The sequence below is a fragment of the Salvelinus sp. IW2-2015 genome, linkage group LG8, assembly GCF_002910315.2.
Source record: "Salvelinus sp. IW2-2015 linkage group LG8, ASM291031v2, whole genome shotgun sequence".
Classification (NCBI taxonomy): domain Eukaryota; kingdom Metazoa; phylum Chordata; class Actinopteri; order Salmoniformes; family Salmonidae; genus Salvelinus; species Salvelinus sp. IW2-2015.
Window position 1 is genome coordinate 38,140,280 of NC_036848.1, and position 23,370 is coordinate 38,163,649.

Below are 23,370 nucleotides of genomic sequence, written 5' to 3' on the forward strand. Positions count from 1 at the left end.
AGATTTCCCTCTTACATGGGTATTAAATCACACTCTGTGCTGTGACTCCCCCTCCCCCCATCCTCTTCTCTTCAAGAGATGCCAGCTAACGCCAGAGAAGAGAGGGAGAGGTCCTCTGTAACCAAAGTTGTGCCTCACATTACAGTTTCCCCCGGAACCACCGGCCTCGCCGTCCCAAAGTTCAACCAAAGACACTACGAACACCTGCCCCCCTCCCAGCTCAACTATGACCACACAGCCAATCACATTGCAGACAGCCACCTGGAGACCCTGCTGGGAAGCCCCCTAGGCCGAGGGGGCGAGGTCGCCCTTCTCAAGATGGCTGCCGAGGAAGCAGGGGAGGGGGAGGAGGGGGGTGATGGACCTGAGGGCTACCCCAGCCCCAATCACCACCACCACCACCATCCTCACCAACACCCCCACCAGGACAAACTTCTCCCCAACAGGGACCTGATGGAAACGCCAACGCCTCTATCTGCCATCCACCCCATCAACGCCAAAGTGTCGTCCGTGGCCGAGGCGCAGGGGATGGTCGGCATGACATTCAGCGAGTCGCCGTGGGAGACGATGGAATGGCTGGACCTGACGCCCCCAAGCTCGGCTACGGGGTTCAACTCCGTCCCGGCCGCCGGGCCAAGCATTTTCAACACAGAGTTCCTGGATGTTACAGACATCAACCTGAATACAGCCATGGACCTTCATCTAGAGCACTGGTGAAACACCAGAGACTGGCTATGGAGCAGCTAGTCACTATCAGCTATCCACTAGCTGGCTAGGTACCTATAAAAAGAAAAACACAGCAGACGACTAGCTAGCTACTAGCTAGCTACCTAGAAAACCCAAGACTATAGTGTCTAGCTAGCTCCCCAAAAGACAAAGAAGGAGACTAGCTAGCAACTAGTATCCAGCTAGCAAAAAAAATTGCTAGGTTAGATACTGACCAGAGACACTGACCAGCAACTAAAAACACACAGCAGGAGACCAGCTGAAGATATCACACCAAATTCGCCTTGGTCCCAAAACCGGTTCCAGATAACATTACAATGGAATTTTAAGTGCAACGATTTACCAAAGAACACAAGCAGAATCACACAGAAATGCCATATAGTTTGTTGATAATGAACATTGAAACGTTTTTTTGACATGATCTTTGTCTTCTTGGACAATGATGCGCACAACTACCGAAGCAGTATGACTCTGGATAGATCCATGACGGATGTTCATTAAATGAATGCTATGGATGAAAAAATATTCCAACGTAGCCTTATGAGAAGTCTATAGAATATACACAAGTAGTTTCTTACAGCTGTAAGTGCTATGCCACCTAGACTTGAAGACACATATTTCGACAATCAATGTATTATTTGTGAAGAGAGTGTCTATGTTTGTATTACTGGAAACCAAAAGAAGACAAGCTTAATTGGATGAAATCGAATGCCAAATTTGTAAATATTATATGGTTACTGACAGAGACAAGTTTAGGTCTGCATAATTGTCAGTGGTGTGGGAGAGAACACTTTAGAAACTATCACAAAGTCAAATGTATCATTTTAGTATGTCGTTTGATATTTTCAATGTAAATATTTAAAATCTCACATTTTGCGCCTTGATTAGCCTAGAAGATTGTCACACTTTGCTTAAGCTTAGAATTGATTTGCAGGGAAAGCATTTAGTTTGCCATTTCATGCAAGTGCTCGCGTAGGTTTCTTCTCACGCTTAACTGGTATATTTATTCACAATATTATAATATTAAGAGTAATACTTAGCTTTAGTCTGAAAACTCATTTGTCACACTTTCGATAGAAGGGGCAGTGTCTTCAGATGCAGCAATGCATGGATTGTAGGAAGAGACAGCAATATTTCACTCAGTTTGTGCCTTAAACACTTCACAAGAAATCTCTTGGCTTTTCAAAAATGAAGCATTTCCTGACTATGTCCACTCACACCAAACAATGTAGCCATTACTTGGGCCACACAAAGCATCCACAATAATTCAAGACCTGGTACTCCACAGTGCATGTTCCCCACTTTTATCACACTGCTTTGATAAATCATATCACATTTTTWGTGCAAGGATCCATCTTTTTAGTCACAGCCAGGAAGTCTGAAGTATGGCAAGAAAATCAGTCTAAATTTCATCTCTATTTTTTTCTTTTCATTATCTACAATAAATTGTTTTGTATTTGACCTTTGGAAAATTCACCAATTTATATATTAGTGAGCATCACTTAGTTATTTATTTGTTCATTTCTTTTTATTTATACGTTGATAGAGTATATTTATTTTTGACATTCCTTTATGATAAAATGGGATTCTTGATTTACAAACTCATATGCCGCATTGTTCTTCCCAAAACGTTGAAAAAAGATGCCTGTTTGAAATGGTATATGAATTTAACCAAATAATTTACAAAGAAAAATATATTTTCTAAAAACAGTGTTATCAGTTTTCCATGGATAACCAATATGATATAAAAGTAATGCATATGCAGAGTAAATATCCATTCTTACCAGCACTTGTGAATATCAAAATGTAATATATACAGAGTTGACTATCCTGTGAATCTAGCAGAGAATAATCAGTGTTCAATATGTTACATAAAGTATGTGTAACCTTTCTATCAACTTGGTACTAAAGCCACCATTACGCTGTAGAGGTTTGGGGTAGGATCTGTACAATGATTTTTGAATCAGGAAGGAAAAACATGTTGAAAATACAAGTTCACTGAAATGTATTCATGAAAACTGTGAATATAGCTAAAATAACTACCCATCTGTAATAGATGTATATGACGTCTATGGCTAAACTAATGGGACTGTTCTTGTAAGGATACAAATTGAGATGTTAGAACAAGTAAGCATAACTATGGGTATGATTTTAATCATGTGACTACCAGATTGACTGAGATTTGATGACACTGAAATGGGGAAGAACTTTCAAAACATTAACTCAGACTTAGTCTAGCCATCTGTCAGATTTGGTTCAGTATTTTTGTTAATTTGACCAAAGTGGGATAATTTCCCTCAAACGCTCTTTTAAAAATGTTTTAAGTAGAAGACCCTTTTTCTCTGTTACTTGCCGTGGCACCCTTGTGTATAGGTTTTCTGTGGTTGCAACCACCCATGTTGTCACCCCAGATGAGTTAAGACATGTGTTTTTTACATACACACACACACACACACACACACACACACACACACACACACACACACGAGTATACAAAACATTAACACCTGCTCTTTCCCTGACAGACTGACCAGGTGAATCCAGGTGGAAGCTATGATCCCTTATAGATGTCACTCGTTAAATTCACTTCAATCAGTGTAGATGAAGGGAAGGAGACAGGTTAAAGAAGGATTTTTAAGCCTTGAGACATGGATTGTGTATGTGTGCCATTCATAAGGGGAATGGGCAAGACAAAAGATTTAAGTGCCTTTGAACGGGGTATGGTAGTAGGTGCCAGGCTCTCCGGTTTGTGTCAAGAACTGCAACCTCGCTGGGTTTTTCACGCTCAACAGTTTCCCATGTGTATCAAGAATGGTCCACCACCCAAAGGACATCCAGCCAACTTGACACAACTGTGTTAAGCATTGGAGTCAACATCCCTGTGAAACACTTGACACCTTGTAAAAATAAATAACCAATACAAGCACAGAAGACTATACATGCTCCCTATGTTCTCACTCGGATGGCAGGTCACAGCAGCTTTACCTAATGTTGAGGGGGGATTTTCCTCTCTCTCTTTTTTATTTTCTATCAAAATGTTACATCTGACAAAAAGCTTCCTTATTGCTTGGCCACTGAACAGCTTTACCATGTAAACCAATGTGTCCACACCACTGCATTATTGTAGAAGAGAAAGCAATAAACTGAAACACCAATAATCAACGTTTCTATGTTGTACCTTTGTCTATGATGACAGACAGATCGCCCAGGTTCACAATACAGCAMTTGTATTTCCTCATTGTGAACTTTATTTTTTATACCCTTGATAAAGATACAATATAATACTCATTGCCATTTATCATCTTATAATCTAATATCAACATTCTAATACATTGCAATTTATACATGTACTCCTCCATAATATATTCACCAAGTAACCATAAGTGTTCCACATCCACAGAACACATGGGTGGACCATCAATAAAATCTTCTCACCCACCCTTTAGTTGAAAAGAGCATATGCTTTTCCAGAGGGATGCAACATTTGGAACAATGCAGAGAGAAATGGAATGAATAAAGCCGACTCGATCCCATACGCCACATAACAGGGAATCAGGTCAGGTCTATGTAGTACTTTTCTATCTGAATGTTCTGTAACGTTCCATGCTCCTGGATCAGCTGCATATGTAAGCAACATTTCTGTACTGACCCCTGACATATTTCCAAGGGGGCATTTCATGAAGCACAACCAATGAGATAGCCAGCTACCTTTACTAAACATTCAGGAACAACTTGACTTTTCTAGTTCTTAAAGATATCACATACAGTGACCTGGGAGTTACATCTGAAAGTTTATCGAAGTTATCTGGCAAACACATTGACCATCCTTGGTGAAGCACAACCCAGGTTGGTCGTCATTTAACATGGCTGCCATGCCGATGCTGAACGCCCTCAACGCCACATACACACGACAGGTTCACTAGCTAACTAACGCCATTGTGTGTTTGTTTTGCTTCGTTACATTACTACACACTGAACGTGGCTTTCTGAGCAAATATAAAGAGTACACTGTTGAGGTGCGCCCTACGTGATGCCTAAGGGTTGGTGAGGGAAACAGAACGTTCCATCTGGAGCGAGGCTCGACTATTATTCCGAGCAATCCGAGCCACTGAAGAACATGCTGACTGATCTACTATTGGCTGATCTTACAGCTCTGTGATCAGGAGGGATGGGCAGATGGATTGTACAGTGCTATAATATAACGTGGGAGTTAGGATCTCTTATCCACAGACCGATGCAGCACAGGCCTGGTCAAGCAATCAATGTATATCTGGCATGTTCAACTTGTGATGCCTTGCAAAGTGGTAGGTTAAACAGCTAGTGACCATGCAGATCAGACCATCGCGACTGGCTGTAAATTCATCCATTTAGCAACGTGTAGCAGGTTGAGAACTATGTAACTGCTCCAGCAAACTTTGCCGTGTGCGTRCGCACTACTAACTACTGAACAGAACTGGTGTATAATAGCAGACTGTTTTGAGATGTACATACAGATATACAATTGTGGACAAGAGTCTTACAATCCTACTGTAATTTTTACATTTTGCAGAGTGAACAACATTTCGTTTTTTTTTTAACGTTAATTATGCGATGACAGAACAGTCATACTGTAAATTGCATATTAAGAAAATAAAGCCACATTAACACCATCGATTTGTGTTTCAAACRTTTGCATCATCAGACCCATTCATTTACAATGAGTGTAGGTGCCCATAACATACCGTGTGATACGTGCGTCTCACTTAGACAAGTCTGTCTGCATACATCTGTACATTTTCTGACGACATAGAAGTGAGCACACAAACAGTCCATCACATACAATCCAAATATAATACTATTTTGTTCATGTCATGAGCATCACTTTCCAACATGTTTATTTGGTAACTTCTGTATTCGTTTACATCGATTTTCAAGTATGTGTGTGTGCGTAAATATATATTACCAGTAAAAGTAGAGACATACCTACTCATTCAAGGGGTTTTCTTTATTTTTACTATTTTCTACATTGTAGAATAATAGAAGACCTCAAATACTATGAAATAACACATATAGAATCATGTAGTAACCAAAAAAGTGTCAAACGAATCAAAATATTTTAGATTCTTCAAATAGCCACCCTTTGCCTTGACAGCTTTGCACACTRTTGGTATTCTCTCAACCAGCTTCATCTGGAATGCTTTTCCAACAGTCTTGAAGGAGTTCCCACAGATGCTGAGCACTTGTTGGCTGCTTTTCCTTCACTCTGTGGTCCAACTCATCCCAAACCATCTCAATTGGGTTGAGGTCGGGTGATTGTGGAGGCCAGGTCATCTGATGCAGCACTCCATCACTCTCCTTCTTGGTCAAATAGCCCTTACACAGCCTGGAGGTGTGTTGGGTCCTGTTGAAAAACAAATGATAGTCCCACTAAGCGCAAACCAGATGGGATGGTGTATAGCTGCAGAATTCTGTGGTAGTCATGCTGGTTAAGTACGTCTTGAATTCTAAATAACTCACTGACAGTCACCAGAAAAGCACCCCCACATCATCACACCTCTTCCTCCATGCTTCACGGTAGGAACCACACATGCAGAGATCATCCGTTCACCCACACCGCATCTCACAAAGACACGGCGGTTGGAACCAAAAATCAATAATTTCACTGACCAAAGGACAGATTTCCACCAGTCTAAATGTCCATTGCTGTTTCTTGGTCCAAGCAAGTCTTCTTCTTATTGGTGTCCTTTAGTAGTGGTTTCCTTGCAGCAATTCGACCATGAAGGTCTGATTGATTCACAGTCTCCTCTGAACAGTTGATGTTGAGATGCGTCTGTTACTTGAACTCTGTGAAGCATTTATTTGGGCTGCAATTTCTGGGGCTGGTAACTCTAATAAACTTATCCTCTGCAGAGGTAACTCTGGGTCTTACATTCCTGTGATGGTCCTCATGAGAGCCAGTATCATCATATCGCTTGATGTTTTTTTCAACTGCACTTGAAGAAACTTTCAAAGTTCTTAATTTTCTGGATCAACTGACCTTCATGTCTTAAAGTAATGATGGAGTGCTGTTTCTCTTTGCTTATTTGAGATGTTCTTGCCATAATATGGACTTGGTCTTTTACCAAATAGGGCTACCTTCTGTATACCCCCCCCTAACTTGTCACAACACAACTGATTGGCTTAAACACATTAAGAAGGAAACGAATTCCACAAAATAACTTTTAACAAGGCTCACCTGTTAATTAAAATACATTCCAGGTGACTACCTCATGAAGCTGGTTGAGAGAATGCCAAGAGTGTGCAAAGCTGTCATCAAGGTCAAAGGGTGGCTACTTTGAAGAATCTCAAATAAAATACATTTTATTGTTTAACACATTTTTTGGTTACTACATGATTCCATGAATAAGTGTTATTTCATAGTTTTGATGTCTTCCCTATTATTCTACCGTCTTCCCTATTACTCTACCATGMAGAAAATAGTTAAAATAAAGAAAACCCTTGGAATGAGTAGGCGTGTCCAAACTTTTGACTGGTACTATATATATACATACACACACATACTGTATGTATACAGTATATGTACTCTAACCCTTTTTTCTAGCACATAAAAAAAGATGAACGTTGTACATATGTTGAGCCAACTGAATGTCTTCCAAGTTTAGCTGTCTGAAGCTGGGAGGATAATCTAGATATTTTAATTGACATTGAACAAGCATGAGTGTGTGTGTATTATCGTATTGCACAGGGCGATACATTTTTTATATGGAATTGTTCTCGTGTTCTTTGGAACACGGAAACAAACAGATGATACTATAGTAACTCTGTATCGGAGGGCTAAGATGTCATGCGGTGTACTGTTTCCCCCCGGCATGTGTGTTGCGGTGTGACGTGTCCCCCCGTCAGTCCAGGTACATGGGTGAGATGGGGGAGGCAGGGATCTGGTCCAGGATGCGACACACGTAGCTGGCCACGTCCACACACCTCTCCTCGTACATCAGGATGAACGGGTGTTTCTGGAGGAGACAAACATATGACCTCAGTCACAAGTTCAATATGGTCACTGAGAAACTACACTGAACAAAAATATTAAATCGCAAGATGTAAAGTGTTGGTCCCATGTTTCATAAGCTGAAATAAAAGATTCCAGAAAGTTCCATACGCAAAAAAAAAGATTTATTTTGCATTCAAGCCTCCGTTTTGGATCTATTCCTTTTTTTGACAGTGTGCGGGTCCATTTCTTCCACTATTCTTATTTTGACTCCTACGCACCTTGAACAGACACTTTTCAGTAGTAAGGACCTTAAAAGAGCGCAGACCGCTTCTGATCATTTCTGAAATAAAAGATCGCAGAAATTTTCCATACGCAGAAAAAGCTTATTTCTCCCAAATTTTGTGCCCAAATTTGTTTACATCCCTGTTAGTGAGCATTTCTCCTTTGCCAAGACAGGTGTGGCATATCAAGAAGCTGATTAAACAGCATGATCATTACACAGGTGCACCTTATGCTGGGGACAATAAAAGGCCACTAGAATGCGCAGTTTTGTCACACAATACAATGACACATGTRTRAAGTTGAGGGAGCATGCAAATGGCATGCTGACTGCAGGAATATCCACCAGAGCTGTTGCCAGAGAATTGAATGTTGATTTCTCTACCATAAGCCACCTCCAATGTAATTTTAGAGAATTTGGTAGTATGTCCAACTGGCCTCACAACCGCAGACCACGTGTAACCACGCCAGCCCAGGACCTCCACATCTGGCTTCTTCACCTGCTGGATTGTCTGAGACAAGCTACCTGGACATCTGATGAAACTGTGGGTTTGCACAACCAAAGGATTTCTGCACAAACTGTCTCAGGGATGCTTATCTGCGTGCTCGTCGTCCTCACCAGGGTCTTAACCTGACTGCAGTTCGGAGTTGGACAATATTCCACAGGCCACAATCGACAGCCAACAACTCTATGTGAAGGAGATGTGTGATGCTGCATGAGGCAAATGGTCACACCAGTTACTTACTGGTTTTCTGATCCACACCCCTACTTTTATTTTTAGAGGTATCTGTGACAAACAGATGCATATCTGTATTCCCAGTCATGTGAAATCCATAGATTAGGGCCTAATGACTTTAAAATGTACTGATTTCCTTATATGAACTAACTCAGTAAAATCTTTGACATTAGTGCATGTTGCGTTGATATTTTTGTTCAGTATAGCTCAAGCTTTACAGTTGCCCACATAGCAGACAATACACAGTGAAATCCACAGGCATATAACATCCCAAGTCCTACCATAGAAAGACAAACTTACCAGGAGCTCCTTGTACTTTGGCCGTTTTGACTCATCCTTTGTAAGGCTGTAGAAAAATGGGAGGGAAGAAGCAATTATCAATACAACAAACAGCAATATACTGCTGTTGGATAAACAGCACCGTTGCCTTTTCACCATTCTACCAGTAGAGGGCATAAATGAAAACGCCTCTAGGTGACAGTCATTGTGCAATAGCATATCCACTGGTAGATTGCTTTCACCAGAGGTGATACTCACCATAAGTTGACAAAGTTGATGAACTTGGGGGAGAACTGCCTGTCTTCAGAGTTGCAGAGCTGGGGCGGCTCGCCCTTCACCACCTGGGTCAGCTGATCAAACACACTATTCCACTTGGGGTAGGGGAACCTGCCGGTGGCCAGCTCATACTGAAGACACACACAGAGACGGGCATTAGACAAAGAAAAATGTTATTACTCATTGGCTACCACCACCACCACCACCACCAAGGGTTTAGAATTAGTTAAAAAATGCACTATGCAGAAATAGCTATGCAATTTCCTTGTTACAAAAATTCTAACAGTTTCCGTTTATGTGACAAAAACAAGCTAGTGTAGAGAATCATTGTACCACCTATACAGCTGTGAGATATCTATTCCCTAATCGTAGCTGATGTACAAAACTGAAAGTAAAAGACACAAAAACGAAACTCAAGAACCTTGAAGCATCAAAATAGTGAACATAGAACAGATCTACTGCTTCTCAGACTTGCTTTCAATGGGAATGAAAGATCTATAACTCACATTTCTATGTGAATTTGGTCAGGTCACCCAAAAAGTTACTTATTGCAGCTTTAATAGATTGTTATCAATAAAACTCAACAGTGCAGCTAGGCTATAACATATGTTTAGCAATATAGTAAAGCCATTTTTCTCCTGTCCCATTGGTCAGCATCAAATCAATGTATGAATCATCTGAATGAGATAATTACCAGGGTTATCCCCAAACTCCACACGTCTGATCGGACGTCGTAGCCTTGTCTGGAAGCACTGGGGTCTATCCTCTCCGGCTGGAGGCCAAAAACACAACTCAACCAACATTACACTTATATACGATATACTGGACAATCCAGGAATCCTAGCTAACATTGTAGTGAGATTTGCACAAAAATTCAAGTTACCCATGCGTCTAACTACTTAMTATTTGTTCCAACAATATAAAGAAAGCAGTGCCTGTTGTCATGTAAAAATCTTGCCAGCGTGAAATAGTTCCCAATCATTCTGATTGTGTTGTGATTGTAACGTCATGTTGTAAAKTTTCTCCCAGCGGGAAAATGTTCCCAGTTCAATAATTGCACCCGCAGCTCTTTATGTGGATGGCTGAGCTTGTGCGGATGTTTCTCTCACACCCTCCCATAGCGCCAAAGTCTTTGTAATTGCAAAAATGATTGGTCAGTGTCAATACTCCTGGCAACCATTGATTGGCAGATGTGTTAAGCAAATATGCGTGCCCACAGAACAGTTTTTCGAGGTCGAGAAAGGGTGTGAGAAACATGTTYCTCAGCCATCCACATAAAGAGCTGCGGGTGCAATTATTGAACAGGGACCATTTTCACACTGGGAGAAGTTTTACAGCATGACGTTACAATCACAACACAATCAGAACGATTGGGAACCATTTCACACTGGAATGATTTTTACATGACTCCCGTCTCAACCAGACTTACAGCCATGTAGGGTCTGCAGCCTGCGTCTCTGGTCTTGGCTATTGAGTCCACCAGCTGACCGCTGATGCCAAAGTCACACAACTTGATGTTGCCATTACGATCCATGAGAATGTTGGAAGGTTTGATGTCTGGGAGAGCACACAAACAAAGGTTTTAGAGTTCATGCACCAAACATAGCGGTGAGAATAATTTGTACACATATTTGTACACATCTGACAACCAAGACTTACCTCTGTGAATTATTTTCAAGTTTTCTTTTAAGTGGTTCAGTGCTTTAACGGTCTGTAAAAATAAATGTAAACATTTTGTTACAATCTACTGTATCTGTGACCAACAACTGCATTCATATAAATATGTTATAAACAGATTATATTTCACAGTAAATAAAAAAATGTAACTCACTGCTAATGTGATTTTGCCTAATATTTCCTCTGGAATGACGTCATCTAACGAACAATATACATATTTGTAGAATTTGTCGAATGAGGTAGACATTAGTTCCATACATATCCAACAGTCGCCCTAAAAAGAAAGAGATTTCATTATTGACGTCAACAACAAGTCAACAAATATAATTGAAACAAAACACTGTTTCCAGTCCCGACCCAACATTTGATAATTACTTCTGCCCCAGAACAGAACCTCTCTAATTAGATATTCTAACTGCTCTTATAAATATTCTTCAGGATCGGTGTCCCGTCCACGAGACGGTTGAGCTAACGTAGGCTAATGCGATTAGCATGAGGTTGTAAGTAACAAGAACATTTCCCAGGACATAGACATATCTGATATTGGCAGAAAGCTTAAATTCTTGTTAATCAAACTGCACTGTCCAATTTACAGTAGCTATTACAGTGAAATAATACCATGCTATTGTTTGATGAGCGTGCACAATTTTGAACATGAAACGTTATTAATAAACAAATTAGGCACATTTGGGCAGTCTTGATATAACATTTTGAACAGAAATGCAATGGTTTATTGGATCAGTCTAAAACGTTGCACATTCACTGCTGCCATCTGGTGTCCAAAATGCAACTGGGCTGGAATAATATATTATGGCCTCGCTCTTGCATTTCAAAGATGATGGTACAAAAAATATATACAAAATAATGTTTTTTTTCTTCTTTGTATTATCTTTTACCAGATCTATTGTGTTATATTCTCCTACATTCCTTTCACAATTCCACAAACTTCAAAGTGTTTCCTTTCAAATGGTACCAAGAATATGCATATCCTTGCTTCAGGACCTGAGCTACAGGCAGTTAGAGTTGGATACGTCATTTTAGGCGAAAATTTGAAAAAAGGGGCGGATCCTTAAGAGCTCCGTACAACTGTACGATAGAGACAGTCACTACTCCTAATACAGTGGATTCAAAAAGTATTCAGGCCCCTTGACTTTTTACACATTTTTTTACGTTACAGCCTCATTCTAAAATGGATGAAATAGTTCCCCCCCCTCATTAATCTACACAATACTTCATAATGACAAAGCTAAAACAGGTTTTTTGAATTTTTTTGCAAATGTATAAAAAAAAAAAAACTGAAACATCACATTTACATAAGTATTCAGACCCTTCACTCAGTATTTTGTTGAAGCACCTTTGGCAGCGATTACAGCCGTGAGTCATCTTGGGTATGACGCTACACACTCAGCACATCTGTATTTGGGGAGTTTCTCSCATTGTTCTCTGCAGATCCTCTCAAGCTCTGTCAGGTTGGATGAGAAGCATCGCCTGACACCTATGTTCGATCAGGTTCAAGTCCGGGCTCTGGCTGGGCCACTCAAGGACATTCAGAGACTTGTCCCAAAGCCACTCCTGTGTTGTCTTGGCTGTGTGCCTAAGGTCATTGTTCTGTTGGAAGGTGAACCTTGGCCCCAGTCTGAGGTCCTGAGTGCTCTGGACCAGGTTTTCATCAAGGTTCTCTCTGTACTTTGCTCTGTTCATCTTTCCCTCAATCCTGACTAGTCTCCCAGTCCCTGAAAAACATCCCCACAGCATGATGCTGCCACCACCATGCTTCACCGTAGGGATGGTGCCAGGTTTCCTCCAGACGTGACAATTGGCATTCTGGCCAAAGAGTTCAATCTTGGTTTCATCAGACCAGATAATATAGTTTCTCATGGTCAGAGTCCTTTAGGTGCCTTTTGGCAAACTCCAAGCGGGCTGTCATGTGCCTTTTACTGAGGCGTGGCTTCCGTTTGGCCACTACCATAAAGGCCTGATTGGTGGAGTGCTGCAGAGATGTTTGTCCTTCTGGAAGGTTCTCCCATCTCCACACAGGAACTCTGGAGCTCTGTGAGAGTGACCATTGGGTTCTTAGGTCACCTCCCTGACCAAGGCCCTTCTCCCCCGATTGCTCAGTTTGGCTGGGCGGCCAGCTCTAGGAAGTGTCTCGGTGTTCCAAACTTCTTCCATTTAAGAATGACGGAGGCCACTGTGTTTTTGGTGAACTTTTTTGGTACCCTTCCCCAGATCTGTGCCTGGACACAATCCTGTCTCAGAGCTCTACAGACAATTCCTTCGACTTCATGGTTTGGTTTTTGCTCTGACATGGACTGTCAACTGTGGGACCTTATATAAACAGGTGTGTGCCTTTCCAAATCACGTCCAATCAATTGAATTTACCACAGGTGGACTCCAATCAAGTTGTAGAGACAGCTCAAGGATGATCAATGGAAACAGGATGTACCTGAGCTCAATTTCAAGTCTCAGAGCAAAGGGTCTGAATACTTATGTAAATAAGGTATCCGTTTTTTATTTTAAATTTGCAAAAATGTCAAAATCTGTTTTCGCTTTGTCATTATGGGGTATTGTCTGTAGATTGATGAGGGAATAAATTTAAAAAAAAAAATAAGAATAAGGCTGTAACAGGGCCTCCCGAGTGGCACAGCGGTTCGATCCCGTGCTGTATCACAACCGCGCTCTCGAGACTCCTTGTAGCGTGTCCTTGTGTGGCTGGCTCCCAGGTTAAGAGGGCGGGTGTTAAAAAGCGCGGTTTGGCGGGTCAMGTTTCAGAGGACGCATGAGTCGACCTTCGCCTCCCTAGCCCGTTGGGGAGTACCAGTGATGAGACTAGACAGAAAATGGGAAGAAAAAGGGGGTAAAATACATTTTTTTTAAAGGCTATAACGTAACAAAATGTGGAAAAAGGGGTCTGAATACTTTCCGAATGCACCGTATATAATATAACGGAAGAGAGTTCCGTAAAACTGGGCAATATAGAGGCAGTCARTACCGAGTGCTGAAGCGTGTAGCGAGTAAAACTTGTCCTCGGTTGCACCGCTCACTACCGAGTTCCAAACTGCCTCTGGAAGCAATGTCAGAACAAGAACTGTTCGTCGGGAGCTTCATGAAATGGGTTTCCATTCCGAACAGCCATCCAAATTCTAAGATCATGCGCAATGCCAAGCGTCGGCTGGAGTGGTTGGACTCCGCCATTGGACTCTGGAGCAGTGGAAAGGCGTTCTCTGGAGTGATGAATGACACTTCACCATCTGGCAGTCCGACGAATCTGGGTTTGTCGTAAGCCAGGAGGATGCTACCTGCCCCAATGCATAGTGCCAAGTGTAAAGTTTGGTGGGAGGAATAATGGTCTGGTGCTGATTTCCATGGTTCGAGCTACCCCCCTTAGTTCTAGTGAAGGGAAATCTTAATGCTACAGCATACAGTGACATTCTAGATGATTCTGTGCTTCCAACTTTGGCAACAGTTTGGGGAAGGCCTTTTCCTGTTTTAGCATGACAATGCCCCCATGCACAAAGTGAGGTCTATACAGAAATGGTTTGTCGAGATCGGTGTGGAAGAACTTGACTGGCCTGCACAGAGCCCTGACCTCAACATCTAGTGGAAAGCCTTCCCAGAAGAGTGGAGGCTATTATAACAGCAAAGTGTCCACATACTTTTGTATAATATAACAGTCTCACCTCTCTGAAGAGAGCTCCGTAAAACTGGACGATATAGAGACAGTCACTACTCCTCATCACCACGTCTAGATCCATCAGCAGCTGCTTCTGTTCCTTCTCATCCACCGTGGAGCGGATCCTCTGAGGGGGACAGTGACAACAACCAAACATGTTCAGCAGAAATAGGGGAAACTATCAACAGCTTAGAGGTCAGTTCATAGGACGTACTAGTCATCACCTGATAAAGACCATTATGGTCAAAACATTGTTGTATTACMAGGTCTAACATAGAATGGTTCCGGAGGAGATGGCTGCTGTTTTATGGGCTCCTAACCAATTGTGCCATTGTGTGTGTTTTTTATTTTGTACATAATGTTTCTGCCACCGTCTCTTATGACCGAAAAGAGCTTCTGGATATCAGGACACCGATTACTCACCTCGTAATGGACGAAGATTTTCTCTTTAGCGCGTCGGACGCGATTTACTTCAGACACCCGACAAGGCACAAATCCCCGTCATTCGCATGAGAAAGAGATAACGAGGACGTAGGTCGGGGTGACTTGTAAGMATCCGACGGTGAGGTGGTAATCTACCTGTACCATCCGTACAATTAGCCAACGTACAATCATTAGATAACAAAATAGACGAGCTACGACCACGAATATCCGACTAACGGGACATTAAAAACTGTAATATCTTATGTTTCACCGAGTCGTGGCTGAACGACGACATGAATAACATACAGCTGGCGGGGTTAGCGCTGCATCGGCAAGATAGAACGGCTGCCTCCGGTAAGACAGGGGTGGCGGTCTGTGTATATTTGTAAACAACAGCTGGTGCACAAAGTCTAATATTAAGGAAGTCTCGCCTGAGGTAGAGTATCTGAGTAGAGTAAGCTGTAGACCACACTATTTACCAAGAGATTTTTCATCTATATTTTTCGTAGCTGCCTATTTACCACCACAAACCGATGCTGGCACTCAATGAGCTGTGGCCGGGGACTTTAATGCAGAGAAATGTAATTGTGCAACCAGAGGAAAAAAACTCTAGACCACATTTACTCCACACACAGAGACGTGTACAAAGCTCTCCCTCGCCCTGCATTTGGCAAATCTGAACATAATTCTATCCTCCTTATTCCCGCTTACAAGCAAAAACTAAAGCAGGAAGCGCCAGTGACTCGGTCAATAAAGAAGTGGTCAGATGACTCAGATGCTAAGCTACAGGACTGTTTTGCTAGCACAGACAGCAATATGTTCCGGGATTCTTCCGATGGAATTGAGGAGTACACCACATCAGTCACTGGTTTTACCAATAAGTGCATCGACGACGTCGTCCCCACATTGACTGTACATACATACCCCAACCAGAAGGCATGGATTAAAGGCAACATCTGCACTGAGCTAAAAGGTAGAGCTGCCGCTTTCAAGGAGCGGGACTCTAACCCGGACACTTATAAGAAATCCCGCTATGCCCTCCGACAGATCATCAAACAGGTAAAGCGTCAATACATGACTAAGATTGAATCGTACTACACCGGCTCTGACGCTCATCAGATGTGGCAGGGCTTACAAACGATTACAGACTACAAAAGGAAGCACAGCCGCGAGCTGCCCAGTGACAAGCCTACCAGATGAGCTAAATTGCTTCTATGCTCGCATCGAGGCACGCAACTCTGAAGCATTCGTGAGAGCATCAGCTGTTCCGGACGACTGTGTGATCACGCTCTCCGAACCCAACATTCACAAGGTCGCAGGGATAGACGGACTACCAGGGCGTGTACTCTGAGCATTCGCTGAACAACTGGCAAGTATCTTCACTGACATTTTCAACCTSTCCCTGTCTGAGTSTAATACCAACATGTTTCAAGCAGACCACCATAGTYCCTGTGCCCAAGAWSACTAAGGTAACCTGCCTAAATGACTACKGACCCYTAGTACTCACGTCTATAGCCATGAAGTGCTTTGAAAGGCTGGTCACGGCTCACAATACCATTATCCCAGAAACCCTAGACCCACTACAATTTGCATACTGCCCCAACAGATCCACAGATGATGCAATCTCTATTGCACTCCACACAGCCCTTTCCCACCTGAACAAAAGGAACACCTACGTGAGAATGATATTCATTGACTACAGCTCAGCATTGAACACCATAGTGCCCTCAAAGCTCATCACTAAGCTAAAGACCCTGGGACTAAACACCTCCCTCTGCAACTGGATCCTGGACTTCCTGACGGGACACCCCCAGGTGGTAAGGGTAGGTAACAACATCTGCCACGCTGATCCTCAACACAGGTGCTACTCAGAGGTGCGTGCTCAGTCCCCTCCTGTACTCCCTGTTCACCCATGACTGCATGGCCAGGCACAACTACAACACCATCATTAAGTTTGCCGACAACACAACAGTGGTAGGCCTGATCACCGCTAGCGTTGAGACAGCCTATAGGGAGGAGGTTAGAGACCTGACCGTGTGGTGCCAGGACAACAACCTCTCCCACAATGTGATCAAGACAAAGGAGATGATTGTGGACTACAGGAAAAGGAGGACAGAGCACACCCCCATTCTCATTGACGGGGCTGTAGTGGAGCAGTTTGAGAGCCTCAAGTACCTTGGTATCAACATCACCAACAAACTATCATGGMCCAAACACACCAAGACAGTCGTGAAGAGGGCACGACAAAGCCTTATCCCCCTCAGGAGACTGAAAAGATTTGGCATGGGTCCTGAGATCCTCAAAAAGTTCTACAGCTGCAGCATCGAGAGCTTCCTGACTGGTTGCATCACTGCAACCATCATGGCAAATGCTCTGCCTCCGACCGCAAGGCACTACAGAGGGTAGTGCGAACAGCCCAGTACATCACTGGGGCCAAGCTTCCTGCCATCCAGGACCTCTGTAACAGGCGGTGTCAGAGGAAGGCCCTAAAAATTGTCAAAGACTCCAGCCACCCTAGTCATAGACTGATCTCTCTGCTACCGCATGGCAAGCGGTACCGGAGCGCAAAGTCTAGGTCCAAAAGGTTTCTTAACAGCTTCTAACCCCAAGCCATAAGACTCCTGAACAGCTAATCAAATGGCTACCCAGACTATTTGCATTGCTCCCCCCCGCCCCCTCTATTACGCTGCTGCTACTCTCTGTTTATTATCTATGCATAGTCACCTTACCTCTACCTACATGTACATATTACCTCYYCTAACCYGTGCCCCCGCACATTGACTCTGTACCGGTACCCCCTATATATAGCCTCGCTACGGTTATTTTACTGCTGCTCTTTGAAATGTTATTTTTTTACTTAACACTTATTTTTCTTAAAACTGCATTACTGGTAAAGGGCTTGTATATAAGCATTTCACTAACATCTACACCTGTTGTATTCGGCGCGCATGTGACAAATAAAATTTGATTTGACCAAGAATCAAGACAATATTTTATAAGCTTTCCCTATTCATTATGCATCTTCCTTGAGATGCGCACATCTACACCAAACTGTCACACACACATCCATGATTTATTTACATGACAGAGCAATTCACGAGGTGGGTAGACTACAGTATATCAATGTTAGTATTCAGCCTGTAAATGGCTCAGTCAGTGAGGATGAGAGCAGCTGGTGTGGTCACCTTGACGGCCATGATCTGTCCGCTGGGTTTGTGCTGCATCTTGTTGACGGAGCCGTAGGCCCCACGGCCGATCTCCCCCAGGTCCCTCAGGTCCTCGGCCGTGAAGTCACAGGCATTCTCTGTAGAAATCTTCAGCTTCCCCGACGACTCGATACTGTGTGTCCTCATACGCTCTCTTTAGGGGAGGGAGAGGAGAGAGGGAGGAAGGAAGGAAGAGGAGGATAAAAAGAGGGGAAAAATGTGGGGAAGGACAAAGATGGGGTAAAACAGAGGGAGGAAGGGTAAAATAGGAATCGAGACAGAGGAAGAGAGAGAGACGAAGAGGAGTGTGTTTGGGGCAGAGAGGGGAGAATACATTATACATACATGAGGAAGTGATAAATAATGTATCAAGTCCCTGAGCTGCTAATCTTATTTGGAGACATTTAGAGGATGCCTCCACCTCACTCCTATTGCATTCAAGCATCACGTTTTGGCACAAGTACAGTGAAATGCTTCACTTGCAAGCCCTACCCAACAGTGCAGTATTCAATATCCAAAAAGTATAACTAATTATTTTTTTTAAACACAAGAAATAAGATATTACTATTACAAATAAGATGCTGACTCATCCTACACAGACATTTAACTGTATTCTCAGGGCTGAGAATAAGAGTGCTTTAAACCCTGTTTATACCTGCACACAAAAAGTACCCTACAATGTGTATGAAGATGATATTTCCCTACAACAATAAAGCCTACATAATCACCAAACAGAAATACATAGCCTGTTATAGAACTAAACTTACAGAAAGTTCTAAACTAGGCCCAGGACTATCAGGGCTCAAAAACCCTTTCGTAACACCCCTCTTACTGACCATTAGATTAGCACTAGGATATGGGTGTGTTTTCAACCCGGTCTCCACAGTACTTACATGTGTGGGTTCTGGAAGGAGGGGGCGGTTGAAGGTGAGGGATTGAGGGGCAACCTGGTAGCTGGCTTCACTGGAGGGTTGGCGAAGTTCAGCTTCAGGGCTTTACGTTTACCTGGCAGAGACAKAGGAGGAAACAGACATGTTCGTACACAACACATGCTGGTTAGGGCGAGGGAAAAGGGTGAGCAGGTAATGATACGCTGGTAGATGGGACACGGAATAAAAATGATATGGGGTTGTAAGAGAACAGGATGAATGAACATGGAATAAATAGATTTAAAAATGATGGGATCAGTTAGAACTCGTTCAATACAACTAGTAAGTAAACCCCACTAATTCATGCTAACCAGGAGAAGTCCCTGAGTAAGTTTAGTTTCAGTGTAAATTGAGTGAGAAATTCAGCAAATGAAAGTATCAGTAATGTTTCAGGAGACTGGAAAATAATACACTGCATGGCCAAAAGCATGTGGACACCCCTTCAAATTAGTGGATTATGTTATTTCAACCACACCRGTTGCTGACAGGTGTATAAAATAGAGCAAACCGCCATGCAATCTCAACAGACAAACATTGGCAGTAGAATGGCACATACTGAGGAGCTCAGTAACTTTCAACGTGGCAGTCATAGGATGCCCCTTTCCAACAAGTCAGTTCGTCAAATTTCTGCCCTGCTAGAGCTGCCCCGTTCAYCCGTAAGTGCTGTTATTGTGAAGTGGAAACGTCTAGGAGCAACAACGGCACAGCCGCGAAGTGGTAGGCCACACAAGCMCACAGAACAGGACCGCGGAGTGCTGACATGCGTAGCACGTAAAACTCGTCTGTCCTTGGTTTCAACACTCACTAACGAGTTCCAAACTGCCTCTGGAAGCAACGTCAGCACAATAACTGTTCATCTGGAGCTTCAGGAAATGTGTTCTCATGGCCGAGCAACAGCACACAAGCTTAAGATCACCATGCGCAATGCCAAGCATCGGTTGGAGTGGTGTAAAGCTCGCCGCCATTGGACTGGAGCAGTGGAAACGCCTCCTCGAGTGATMAATCATGCTTCACCATCTGGCAGTCCGATGGACTAATCTAGGTTTGGCGGATGCCAGAAGAACACTACCTGCCCGAATGCATATTGCCAACTGTAAAGTTTGGTGGAGAAGGAATTATGGTATGGGGCTATTTTTCATTGTTCGGGCTAGGCACCTTAGGTCCAGTGAAGAGAAATCTTAACACTACAACATACAATGACATTCTAGATGATTCTGTGCTTCCAACTTTGTGGAAACAGTTTGGGGAAGGCCCTTTCCTGTTTCAGCATGACAATGACCCTGTGCACAAAGCAAGGTCCATACAGAAATGGTTTGTCGAGATCGGTGTGYAAGAACTTTACTGGCCTGCACAGAGCCCTGACCTCAACCCCATCCAACACCTTTGGGATGAACTGGAACGCCGACTYCAAACCAACATCAGTGCCCGACCTTACTAATGCTCATGGCTGATTAGAAGCAAGTKTCTGCAGCAATGTTCCAACATCTAGTGGAAAGCTTTACCAGAAGAGTGGAGGCATATTATAGCAGTAAAAGGGGGACCAACTCCATATTAATGCCCATGATTTTGGAATGAGATGTTCGACGAGCAGGTGTCCACATACTTTTGGTGTAATTATAGTGTCATTGCCACATGCTCAGAGAGACAGCCTCCCCATACCTTTCAGGCTTGGGTTTGCCGGATATTGACAGAACACAAGCACGATGCATTATAAACACAAGCAAAGTGCCCACAAATGCAGGGGCTCCCACTTGCCAGGAAATGCAGACAACACCCCAGTGTCATTACTGAATTACCACTACAAAATTAACCCAACATGAATTGATTGCATTGCAAACCAGCATGCACTGGGAATCCATMTAAGACATTTCCATAGTTTGTTTAAATTGTGCAGTAGCTACAGTAATAGACTTGTCAAAGAGGAACCCCACCAGCACCCTCAAAACATGATATGATGTCCAAACGAGACAGCAAGATATAATCTATCCCATACTAACATAGTCCGTATCTGTTAACTCTTTGAGTGCTAAATGTTTCTATCGTGGTCTTTTAACAGCCTATACATAACAGAAAAAAAAACTGTTAGGTACTCAACTATATGATAATGTTGAAGATGAGATGGGAGCGTGGGGTCTTCTTTGACATACAGAGTATAGTGACCTACAGGCCCAAATCAGAGGTGCAGTACTAGTGGTCCCATGAACCATTATGCCCAGGTGCAAATGAATCCTCACCCAAACAAAACGCTCCACCGTGGATTAGATTAGTCAACAGAGAACAGTAGACAGACCGCCCCACTACCAGAGAACCACACAGGCTGCATCTCAATAGTCTAGAGTGGCTTCCTCTCCATGTCTCCTCTCCCACCTACCTTGTATCCTATCCTTCACTGCTCTGACAACACATCCTAGGTGAAAGAGATTTGGTTGATGCCCAACAAATATTTACTGTCAACTGTCCAGTCAGTGCAGATGGAGGAAAGGAGACACTTCAGACTATTGGATGCACCCACAGAGAGAGAGAGGGTTGTTGTGCTATGAGAGAGTGCTAATGCTTACTTTGGGGCACTCCAGACAGGCTTATCTGAAACCCTAAGGTAAAGAAAAGACATTTTACTACATTTTGGCTTTGCGCTCTTTTACTGTAAAACATGGGAGTGTTTTCCAATAGGTTTCTGGTTAATCTGGTTATCCCTGTGCTTATGAATTTAGCCTGTTAAATTTAGCAACAGTTGCTGTTGCGCAACAGTGCAATATAGGCGCAACATGTAGTTGAAGATGAATACATTGATTCTGTGTGATTTAGAGGTGGATAGATAGTGAGTTAACAACAGGAAGATCCATGTCATCTGGATGGAAGTCGTCAATCTACCATGACTGCGCAACCCTAGCTTTCAATGGCAAGTGAGAGCTGGTCGTGTTATTTGTGTATTTACGCTACCCTACAAATATTTGGCCGTCTAAGATATTGAGCCTCATATTAGGCTACAACAATTAGTTTATTTCAGGAGCTATGGAATGGCGGGAAATCTCTAACCTAGAACCCATACCAGTGAATGAAAACATACAGAATGGGGAACTCAATGAGGAAATCAAAAGGGAAATGGGGACTGAAACAATGGTAAATCATATTCCACTAAGATGAACAGAATATCGCATCAACAGCAACCTAGTAATATTCTACTGAAATCCTATTAAAAAATCTATAGTACCTGTTTCGTTTTGACACCTCCAGCACGTGTTGATTTCTGAAATGTTTAAAATAAAGCAGAAAATTTGAGACAGACATCTACAATTACATTTGTCAAAGTAGGCCTAGATTAATAGCACTAAAACACTGATCACAGATTGCAACATTACACAACAGTGGCACGAGGGGGTGTGGTATATGGCCAATATACCACGGCTAATGGCTGTTCTTATGCACAATTTAGCACCAAGTGCCTGGATATACCACAGATATACCAAGGCTGTCAGCCAATCAGCGTACAGGTCTCAAATCACCCAGTTTATAATAAACAATATAGCACTGACATGTCAATGCCAATTATGTCTCAATATTTCCAAGGTAAAATATACATAGAAACACAAAATAATTAAATGTGTTATCATCTACATGTAAAATTAATTTGCTAACAAAACAGTAGTACATAGCCTACCTATTTACGTTTGGTGAAAGGGAAAACATAAATTTCTCAATCTGGTACTAGGCCCTGTCTTTAGTGGTGGATGCAGCAACTAACTCGACTAAAATCGATTGATGGAAACTCAAATGCAGTGAAACGTCCGTAACTAACGTTACAATGTAACAATTTCCAGATGGCGCGATCACGTTTCAGTGGTTGTAACATTGTTACAGTACACCGCGCAGAAAATTACAATGTTGCAACAAATGGCCGAGGCGCTACATTTAGCAGCATATAGCTAGCTAGCTGCATCTCTTCTATGTAGCTTAGCCTCTCGGGGCAATGGTAGCTAGGCTAGCCAAGTCATGTTTTTCAGCAGCTAAATAACTCTGATCAAGTTGAAAATCGACATTTAGGGCATCTGCTCTTACCTCGCATCCCCTCCATGTGCTGCCGCTCTGCATGGTTGTCTGTTAGCCGGTCGGTTCCGCTATGGTTGTGTCTCCTGACTTGTGCGTTGGATGAAGTTGCTGTTGAAGAACTGGAATGGAGACGCCAATTTGTGTTCGA

General features: G+C 42.8%; 2 protein-coding genes across 5 annotated transcripts in view; one reads left to right on the top strand and one right to left on the bottom strand.

The window, feature by feature from the left end:
- myocd (myocardin) overlaps nucleotides 1-3,888 on the top strand; it is a 32,425-nt gene extending 28,537 nt beyond the window's left edge. For 2 of the 4 annotated variants that reach the window (XM_023993275.2, XM_070444915.1), the window contains one exon: nucleotides 77-3,888. In XM_023993275.2, coding sequence (XP_023849043.1) covers nucleotides 77-717 — 641 coding nt within the window. In that variant the 3' untranslated portion in view covers nucleotides 718-3,888. The remainder of the gene's footprint in view (nucleotides 1-76) is intronic. The other 2 variants (XM_023993277.2, XM_070444916.1) reach the window with 1 other exon arrangement.
- Nucleotides 3,191-22,418, bottom strand: map2k4b (mitogen-activated protein kinase kinase 4b). Its single transcript, XM_023993788.2, has 12 exons — nucleotides 22,387-22,418; nucleotides 21,734-21,766; nucleotides 19,140-19,251; nucleotides 18,226-18,400; nucleotides 14,625-14,744; nucleotides 11,099-11,218; nucleotides 10,927-10,978; nucleotides 10,697-10,824; nucleotides 9,962-10,039; nucleotides 9,250-9,398; nucleotides 9,013-9,058; nucleotides 3,191-7,718 (listed from the first exon to the last, which is right to left on the bottom strand). Exons 4-12 carry the CDS (start codon nucleotides 18,391-18,393, stop codon nucleotides 7,605-7,607), a joined length of 975 nt encoding a protein of 324 aa, XP_023849556.2. The 5' UTR covers nucleotides 18,394-18,400; nucleotides 19,140-19,251; nucleotides 21,734-21,766; nucleotides 22,387-22,418; the 3' UTR covers nucleotides 3,191-7,604.
- Between the last annotated feature and the right edge of the window lie 952 nt (nucleotides 22,419-23,370).